The sequence below is a fragment of the Heterodontus francisci genome, chromosome 34 (assembly GCF_036365525.1).
Source record: "Heterodontus francisci isolate sHetFra1 chromosome 34, sHetFra1.hap1, whole genome shotgun sequence".
Classification (NCBI taxonomy): Eukaryota; Metazoa; Chordata; class Chondrichthyes; order Heterodontiformes; family Heterodontidae; genus Heterodontus; species Heterodontus francisci.
This window is the reverse complement of record NC_090404.1, coordinates 11,243,013-11,253,381: the sequence shown is the minus strand read 5'-3', so window position 1 is coordinate 11,253,381 and position 10,369 is coordinate 11,243,013. Positions and strand designations below refer to the sequence as shown.

Here is a 10,369-nt window from a genome sequence, read left to right as displayed (position 1 = left end):
GAACAAATTGGATGGCTCTTTGAAAGAGCCAACGCGAAGGGCTAAATGGCCTCCTTCTGCGAAACCATATTCCTTGTCTCTATGAATTTCAATTACATGAATCAAACGTTTCTTCATTGCACTTTTGACGTTGCTATTTGTGATATCAGTCTATGTAAGTTTAACAGCAACGGTATTAACCAATGTCGTGATAAAACTGTTGATTTAAAATGTCACCTGAATGCATTAAGCAATTTAGCAGCAGCTTAAATAAAGTGATTTGACTCCTCTTTCAGAATCAGGAGTTTCTGGATTCCACCTCAACTTCAGATCCTGAGCATATTAACCAGGTTTCCAATCTGTACAGTGCTGAAAAGGAATTATATTTCTGGGGACAGCAGGAACCAATAATCTCTCCCCCACCCAATGTCTGTTTAGGTGGACATTAAAGCTCCCATTTTCCCACACTGTGTCCTGCTCAACATTCCTCCCTTCAACCAAGATCAACAAAAATACATGAACAGGAATTGAACCACGTTTCTTTGTTGCTGATGTTTCTGTGCACAAATCTGCCATATTAAACCCTTTGGGACCTCCCTCAGTTACAATTGCATGTAGTCAATATCAGGATCTGTATATCTGCAATCAAGCTGCACCAGACTCCCTTCTGGCAAGGTTAATATCACCGGAGACTGAGTTGCTGGATCGACACATAGTCCAACTGTGAAGGTAGAGGAACAAATAACAGGAGGTTAAACAGGATCGGTCTGAATTTGGGTGTGTGCAACCTCCCATCTCCCCAGCTGTCCCCAGTATGAACATTTCTGATCGTCACATATAAAAACACGAATATCAGATGTTGTATTCTAGAAATGTAAATTGGAGGTAAACAGACCCTGTCATTAGTTTTGGTGTTGTTTAAGAAGACAGTTGTGGCAAAACTTTCTGAATAACTGAGTACGTGGCAGTGAGTGTATTGAGTCCAATTCTATGTAGAAAGGATGTGAAGACCTTGCAGAGGGTGCAGAGAAGATGTACTAGGATAGTACAGGGATGTGGGACTTGTGGAGAGGTTCGGGAAGCTGCAATTATTCTCCCTACATGAAAGAAGATTAATGGAGATTTAATTGTTTGGTTGATAAATATATGGAGTTTTGATGGAGTAGATCTCACATAACTGTTTCCAAGGGCAGGAAGTTTGATATTCCACTGACTCAGATTTAAGGGAATTGACAAAAAAAGACACGGGAGAGGAGATTTATTTTTCACACTTTGATTGTCAGGATTTGGAATGCGCTGCCTGGAAAGGTGAAGGAAGCAGATTCAATAGTAATTTTCAAAAGAGAACTGTATATGTAAATGAACGGGAAAAATGCAAGGCTGTGTCGAAAGAGCATTGAGAGTAAGACGAAGGTGTTAGCACTTTCAAAGAGCCGGCGCAGGTTCAATGGGCCGAATGGCGTCATTCCGTGCTGTATGATCCAACACTTCTATTTTCTTCATTTCTCTCGCAAATTATTTGTTCCCAGTCACTTGAACAGTGAGCAGGTGCAGCCTGACAGCAGAATTCTGGCATCCAACCATCGCCCTTTCCATTCCATCAAAACCGAGTTCATGTGAGCATCACCGCGCAATTTCAGCAGTTACACAGAATCCTGAGGTAGCTCAAACTGCAGTTTGCACCATCCCCGTCCACAGCTTCAGCTTGCTGTTCCCTCGCTGACCTTCCTTGCCTGCTCTGTCTTATTGGAGAGATTGCTGCCGCTGTTCCTTGTTTGGTATTAGTTAGATCGGCAGTGTAGTGTGGCCGGGAGCTGTATTTCTCCACCAACTGAGGATTTCCTCGATTGCAGAGTTACAGACTCAGGAAGCATCATATGGAACCGTCTCACACCACTTTTCATTATTATAGCACTTCTCAGTAAGTATTTCCTTCCCAGTAAAATCCATTCCCCTCCCTCCCCCCACCCCAACCTTGTCTGCCATAGTGGAGCTGTTTCTATAGGTGACGTGCCAATGATAGTGGTGTTGACGGTTATATTGATCCATATGATGTTGATGCTCATTGTGACTGTTACTGTTTTTTGTATTTTTGAATGGAGCCACTAAGACACAATGGAACAGCCGGTTCCCGAAATGATGGATGAAGAGGAAAGTAATATCACACTAACCTGTACCTGGAAAACAAGCATTTCTACCCCTTCTATGTTTTGGTACAGTCAGCACTCCGGGCAGCCTAAACAGTACGTGTTTTATCTCTACGGAACCCGACTTCACTGACCGATTCTCTTCTCCTTTTAGCAAAATTGTCAAGATTACCTATCTAACGATCCACAACACACTGATCTCTGACACCGCCATGTATTTCTGTGCCATGAGCTTGACATTGGTGCAGAGAAATGGCGGATCTCGGACAAAAACGCACACTGAGAACTCCAGTTAGAGCTCACCAGAGGGCGCCCTCACACCGATAAACAGAAGCAATAATTCAGCCTCCTCTGTGAGTCACAGGGACCTTCTTAAGATTGCAATAAAACACAACAATCAGCAAGAGCAACCGATGTCCACTTGTATAGTTATATAAGTTTGAGATTACAACGCGCATTTACACGAAAAATTAACTTTATTTTCAATCTGTGATGCCTTAACACCATTTTTGTTTTTCTGCGCTCTTTCGCTGTCTCCTTGCTCCTCATTATCGTCTGTATCCATTCTTTACCCATATCTGAACACATTTCCTTCTTCCAGTCTTCAGTTTATTAGTTTAAAAACCTTTGTTTCTGCTCGGCATATAAATTCAGAACCACTCCGATCCAGCTTTCTATAAACAGGAGCTGCCAGATCAGGCACCCTGTTCACTGCCATCGGACCACTTCTCAGTATAGCCGCCAGAGGGCGGCAGAAAATAATGTTCCCTTTTTGGATCAGACCCCGGGCAGCGAGGTGATTTCGGTTTCTCCAAGAAGTTTAATAGTTGAAATCAATTTTACTCAATGAGTTGGGAAGCTACATCGGACAATAATCCTCACAAAGATGCATCCACGTATCGAAGGATTGACACTAACCAGTGGGCAGGACAAGTGAGTGGAAAGTGTGGAAGATGGGGGAAAAGAATATTGAACTGTCAATGACAGCGACCCTGTTTTTGATTTCTGAAATCACTCGCTGTACCCTTAGTGGAGATCAATGTTAAAGGAGGGAAAGAGCAAGCGAAACCACCTGTATTTAGTTTCTTTTTCTGCTCCACTCCTTTTTATATTCTGGGTGAAAGTCGTGACAACAGTTTTTCGTGTCCTGCTGGTGTTGGGTTCTTGTTAATGAGAACTCCCCTACACCTCATCTTGAAGGCTTTGAACCCATTCCCCGCGCTCTCCTACCGCCACTTTCAACCGATGAGCGGCGAATTGCTTAAAAACACCAATGCGCCGTTCCCTCTATTGTCGTTCATCGCAAATCCAAAGTCTGAAGATTATGAATGATATATTTAACAATTACGAACAAAAATAGTGTTGGAATTCAAGAAGAAGGATGCAAGCATCATGTTAAATGTAAACCACAGTGCTGGAAACACTTTTCAAATAAGAGTGAGAGTTTATTCTTTTTATGTCTGTTCAGTTGTTTGTTCAGTAACAAGCAGAGATCATCGTTTTAATGTGAGAGATCTATAAATCACTCTGATAAAATAAGTAATCATTGTTAATTCACAAGTTAATTGATTGGTGAGGGAAATCTCACTCGAGTCACAGTTACCAGTCTGCTGATAGTGAAGATGCTGGAATTAGAGAAGAAGAATTAACGCCAGAATGATCCAAATCCAGTAACAATCCCATGTTTCTGGTTACAATAACCAGACAAGAGTTTCAGTCCCCGCCCCACGTCTCTAACAGCGGAACCATTCCCCATATAAGGACAGTGACACAGTCGCCCAGCTCGGGTGATTCCATTCACCGGAAGCCAGTTTACCGCCTGCCGCTCCCACAGCACCACTGGAGACACAAGGAAGTGAGGTGAGAGAATCCTGAGACATGACAGCAGATTATTGAGGGTGGGGATTAGAACGGGTGTCTTCAAATATCCAACTCCCCTTTTACAGAGTGGACAGCGACAATGCAGCTACTCAGCATCTGTGTTGTGTGGGGAGCATTTTTGACAGGTAATTGTGGACAAAACACATTTAATCTTTTCTCTCATTTCACAAACATGTTTTAACTCTGAATTTTAAACAGCCTTGGTTTGAACTTTTCCTGTTAAAACATGTTTTTCAGATTTTATTAATGGAGATTCTATCATTCAGCTCCTGTCCTCAGTTGTTAAGACACAAGGAGAAGCGGCGACTTTCAACTGCACCTATGATGCCACAATGAGCAGCTATAGCTTATACTGGTACCGGCAACACCCAGATACACAGCCCGAGTTTATACTGTGGAAACATTCAATTACTGGTGAAGGCGAAGCAGATTTTGCTAAAACCCGTTTCACTGCTGAGCTCCAAACCGCGACTAAATTCACCAGTTTAACCATCTCGAGTCTGCAGCTGACTGATGCTGCCGTGTATTACTGCGCTCTCAGACTCACAGTGATGGAAAGCAGTCTCACCCCTGTACAAAAACTGTCTTGGGACTGTGGGTGTGAGCTCCTGTCTGTTTGGGGTTTTGTAGAATCGCGGGCAGATGCAGCCACAATGTGCAGCGCGCTGTCAGGCGCTCAAACACACACTGGGAGGAAACCAAATTAACCTCGGATCAAACTGCCACCCATGGTTGGTTGTTGGTCAGGCCGACGGGCCTGTTTCAGTGCTGTATCTCTCTATGACTCGATAACTGTTTCCAGGAAAGGCCGAGAAAACAAACTGCAGAATCCAATCAGAGAGGCAGATCCAGCACAGAAACATACGTGAAGAGACCAGTTCTAATCCCCACCCTCAATAATCTGCTGTCGAGTCTCAGGATTCTTTCACCTCACTTCCTAGTGTCCCCAGTGGTGCTGTGAGACCAGTACGTGGTGAGCTGGATGTCAGTGAATGGAAACATCGCGAATACGGTGATCTGCTGCCCCCTGGTGAATATTCTAAGAAACATTCAGATGTCGGTGGACAGGGTGTGAGACGCTCTTGTTTATTGAGTGTCCTTACGTGACAGTGCATGCTCATAGGAAGCTGAGCTGCAGCAGTTCTCGAGTAATACGCCGAGCAAAAGCGAATAATTTATGTTGCTAAACTGAAGACCGGAAAAGGGAAGTTTAAACGATTATGGGGGAAAAGTGGAGACCGGGAATGTCAAGGGTCAGACAGGGAACAACAGTAGCAATATCTCCAACTGCACAGGGTATGGGCGGCGGGTCAGAGAGACAGCAGCAATGGAAACTGTGGGCGGGGCTGCCGCAGGCAGTGCTGTCACTTGGAGTAGCCACTTGTAAGGAACGGAATTAAACAATGTTGTCTCTTTCGAAAATTATACAACTTTGCCTTTCTATAGGAGCTGCGGCACTTTCACATTCATGACGTAGTGGGCGAATGCAGGCTCGGGACCGGACTTTCAGGATTATTATGTTATGCAATAATAAGCAAAATCTCCATGAGTGAAGTCGGTTTAAGCCAGCGTTGAATCTATGGGCAGCTGGGCCGGAGTGGTTCTGAATAAACCTCCGGAGATTTAGCAGAGTGTTATATCTGTAAACCAAACACAGGAAGAAGGAAATGCACACAATGCTGGGTCAGGAGTGGAAACAGGCTGTGATAAGGAATAAGTAGGTCGGGAAAGGGCATCGAAAGACAAAAGGTGAATAAAGGCAGCAGTCATCGATTTTTAAAGCTCATTTTTATGATGAATGCAATTTACAGTCACAAAGTGAGATAATTGCGCATGTAGATCTCGCCTGTTGTTGAGGGTTGTGCTTTGTTGCAGTTTTAAGAATCTCCCTGATTCTCACTGCAGACGCTGAGTTACTGCCTCTGTTTATCGGCGTGAGAGCGCCCTCTGCTGAGCGGTAAGTAGAAAGCTCAGTGTGGTTTTTGTACGGGATCCGCCTTATCTCTGCAGCAGTGTGGGCTCCATGGCACAGAAATACACAGCAGTGTCTGAGATCAGGGCATTGCTGATTGTTAGTTCGGTAATCTTGTCAGTTTTATTGAACGTAGCCGAGAACCGAACAGTGATGTCGGTGTTCCTGTATATATCCCCTCCAATAACATGAAGCATGTAGTGTGGAGGCTGTTCGGGGTGCTGACTGTACCAGTACACATAAGGGTTGGAATCACTTGTTTTCAAGGTGCAGGTTAGTGTGACGTTACATCCCTCTTCAACCGTTATTTCAGCAACCGTCTGTTCTACTGTGTCTTGGTGGCTCCATTCTAACATAAAAATAGTAATATCACCAATCAGAATTGGTCTCATATTGATTAACATAAAAGTCATCACCATCTATTATTGTACCAACGATAACATCTGGGTTACAGCAGTCTGGGAGAGAATGGACTTTTACTGGGAAGGAGATACTTACTGAGAAGTGATATAATGATGAGAAGCGGTGAGAGACAGTTCCCCATGATACTTCCTGAATCTGTATCTCTGCAGTGCTGGAAATTCTCTGGTGGAGCAGAAATACAGATCCCCGTCCCACTGCACTGCTGATCCAACCAATGACAAGAATTGACCAGCGGCAGCAATCCCTCCAATAACACAATTGGGTCAGAGTGAGAGCAGCAAATGGAAGCTGTGGGCGGGGATACCGCTGACTCAAAATTGTGCGAAGTGTGCGGCGACACTCAGCTGCAATCGGAACTGATGGAGCGGAAATAGCGACGGTTGAATCTCCAGAATTCTGTGGCCATCTGGCACCTGCTCAGTGTTCAATTGACAGGCAACAAACATAGTGGGAAGGGCATGAAGGGACTGGAATAATAGAAGCTTAGAGCACGGAATGAGGCCATACGGCCTATCGTACCTGTGCTTGTTTGAAAGAACTCTCCAATTCATCTTTCACTCCCCACATTTCCCACAAAGGCCGCATTTTTTTCTTTTTCATGTCATGTACAGTTCCCTTTTGAAAGTTACTATTGAATCGTTTTCCACCTCCCTTTTAGGCCGTGCATTCTAGATTTTAATTAAACCCAGTGTAAGAAATAAATCTCATTGCTCCCTGTCTTTTTATCAGTTCTCTTAAATCTGGGTGCTTGGATTATCGAATTTTCTGCTAAGGGAAACAGTTTCGTGTGATCTACTCGATCAAAACCACTTATAGTTCTGAGAAATTCAAATAAGTTTCTCCTTGAACTTTGATATAAGGAGGACAATCTCTGTGTCTTTTGTCTGTTCCCATAAAAGTCCTTCGTGCCTGGTACCATTCTGGTGTATGTCCGCCACATCTTCTCCAATGTCTTGACCTTTTTTTCAAATTCGTGGTGCCCAGAAGTAGACACAGAATTCTTGCTGATGTCTTAAACAACCATTTTTACTTTGTGGTTAATATTGGGTCTAATCAGCTGCAATTTAGGTTTCTGGGAGGCAATGTCTGATATCTGTTTTGATACGTAAATCAATGAACCTCAAATCCTAGAATGGCCCCATTCTAAACCGTATTGAACAGAATCCGCCAATAGAGGGCGCAAACTCAAACATGGGGAAATTACGAAGTCACGTGATGCCAGCGCCAAAAGCCAATCGGGATCGCTGCCTGAGTGAGGTCACAATGGGGCCGCCCCCTGCAGTGTGTGAGTTCAACAGGTCCCAGGTTACCTCTCTCCCCTTCTCAATCTCTGGCTCATTCCATTCCAATTCACTGCGAGGGATTCAGTCAGACATGCTTCTGATAATACTGACGGCTGTGTTGGACAGTAAGTACTGGATTAGAATAATCAAGGCAGGTTAGCAGATTGATGCAAAGAGTTTGCACTGGGATTGAATGTAATTAGCTGGGGAGATGAAAGGTTACACATACTTATACAGATAGACGCAAGTTTAGATCGATTCTGTTTAACCTGCTGTTTTATATTCCTCTTCCTTCACAGGTGGACTATGTGCAGATCCAGTAACTCAATCTCCGGTGACAATGACCGTGTCAGAAGGCGGTTCGGTGCAGTTAGATTGCGAATATACAGCTCAGGTTATTGAAAGTATGCAATGGTATTGGCAGAAACCTGCACAGCCTCCAAGCTGGATTATTAGCAAACTAGTAGCAATTAAGGAAAACGAAATCTCAGGGCGATATCTGGCGGCTGCTGACAAGTCTAAAAAGAACGGTTACCTCAATATAAGCAGCCTGAGTGTGGAGGACGGAGCGGTCTATTACTGTGCAGTGAGGCACAGCGTCAGATAAAAGCCATGACCCCGTACACAAACCTCAGCGACTATTTTCAGCTCCGTTAAGTGCTAGTTTAAGGGCTAGTTTGATGCCAGGTCCATGGAGAACAAACACTGTCAGATTTAATTCGAACAGTTATATTTGCTTCTTTGTCCTTGACTCAATCAACAGAGAACTAGTCTGGGAAATCTTGGGAGTTATCTCCATGCCCCCAGTTATACCGGTTCAATAAATATCTTAGAACTTTGCCGGAATATTTATGCACCGATAGAGGTAAAGTAAGCGATCAGATGTGGGATAACTGTAGCCGGGCATTACAGTCTGTTTTTTCGCAACTGTTGACTCAGACGGTCCTGGAACAGAGTCTGCATCATTCGTTCTGTAACAAAACACAATATGTGTCTATGCTTGGTATTGAATGTGACGCATGAGACAGACAGTGACCATTTAAACACAGCAGCACGATTATTATTATGAGTAAGGAATACAGGGAATGCATGGAGTCTGGTTTAGAGTTCGACGCAAAATAAGATGTGTTATAAAACTGCCGGTGCTCTGTTAACTGCACAGGCTACACGGGGTCAGGACCAGACCCCGGCAGGTTTTTGTACGATCCCTGCTGATCTTTGCTACACTGTGCCTCCACTGCACAAAAATAGGTGGCGGTGTCTGTCACTCGAGCACCCCTCACAGTCAGAGAACTGCGCTTCTCTGCTGAAATAAACCGAGCAGTGATCCTGTCCTGATCACTGCTACCGCTCGCCAGGTGCTGCATGGTTCTATCCGGGTATTGTCTGTACCATTGTAGGATCCGTCCTGCTACTGTGGTGGAACAGTTCAACGATGCAGTGTCTCCCTCGGTAACAACCACTGACTCAGGAGACTGTGATACCTCTTCATTACCAGCGGCATCTGAGAAGAATATGCAGATATAATACATAATTCATATGACACAACACAATGCAAAATAACATAGCACAATAAAATACAACAGAACAGAATACAATATTATATATATATATGAAGGGTAAAATATTCCTGACAATATTAACCACACTCACGCAGAGGGCAGAGTAAGAAATCCAGGGAGATAATAACTAAAGTGAAGCTCAGCTTCATGTTGGATCCTATCCACTTGTGTAAAGTAACTGTCGGCAGATCCAGGCGGAGAGAGGCTCCTGGAGAAGGCAGCGCTGTTTTGTGTCAAAGTGAACCCAACGCCAGGACACTGTGCCCGCGGGTCTCTGGGACTTGTGATCACAAAGTGAAGGAGGAGGGAGCTTCAGGCTCAGCAGTGATGGAGGGTGGGACGAAAATTCATGCGTCAGAGCATCAGCGCGTCACCCTGAATCAAACCCGGAAATGGAAACAGAGAGAACACAAATAGTGAACAGTGTCGGTGAGATCCGCTCAAAGAGGATTCTTTAAATCCTGTCACCAGATGGCGCTGACAGGCCGCTGTGTCCCACCACCATTGTTAACTCAATGAATACTGACTAACATTGCTTTTTATATAAATTAACAAGAACTTGATCTTAACTCCTGGATTTGTATTAATTAATGTTATACCTTCACTAACACTATAATAATTTCACATATTACTTGACTGCAAATGAGCTAGTCACGTCATGTTGACAGTTTCGAAATAAAAACATTTGCCATTGAGAATTAGAATTCGCAATTAGTTGAGATTTATCTATGTCATCCAACATCTGCTTTCACCCTCATAGTTTAACCACAACTGAGTGGTGAAGGTATTTGCAGCTAAATAATAACGCTTCAAATCCTTTTTCAAGCCTGGCAGTAGCACGGTTCTTTCAGAGAAGTGCAGTTGTATCATTTTCAATATGTACATTATTCTTGATGTAATTTCCTCCCACATGTGCTGTTTGTTTACTGTACAGATCAATGCTACAAACAGCGTGAACAGACATTATATCCCGTGACACTGTCAATGTGAACATCCCCTGCAAAGAGACCCCTGATTCTGGCGAGTATCCCACGTGTTCTCCACTGCATTCCCTGTAAATTTGAGGCCTCCAGACTCTCGCCGCTCTTTCAAATTCATCCGTAGCTATTGCAACACCACTCA

The 10,369-nt window shown here is 43.9% G+C and overlaps 2 gene segments (V, D, J or C); one reads left to right on the top strand and one right to left on the bottom strand.

Moving 5' to 3' along the window:
* The first annotated feature begins 3,998 nt into the window (after positions 1 to 3,998).
* Positions 3,999 to 5,582, top strand: LOC137348624 (T cell receptor delta variable 1-like). The segment is given in 3 exon segments: positions 3,999 to 4,132; positions 4,245 to 4,579; positions 5,454 to 5,582. Coding segments are annotated over 3 exon segments (510 nt in total).
* A 423-nt stretch (positions 5,583 to 6,005) lies between these two features.
* LOC137348622 (T cell receptor alpha variable 38-1-like) lies at positions 6,006 to 6,398 on the bottom strand. The segment is given in 1 exon segment: positions 6,006 to 6,398. A coding segment is annotated over 1 exon segment (393 nt).
* Between the last annotated feature and the right edge of the window lie 3,971 nt (positions 6,399 to 10,369).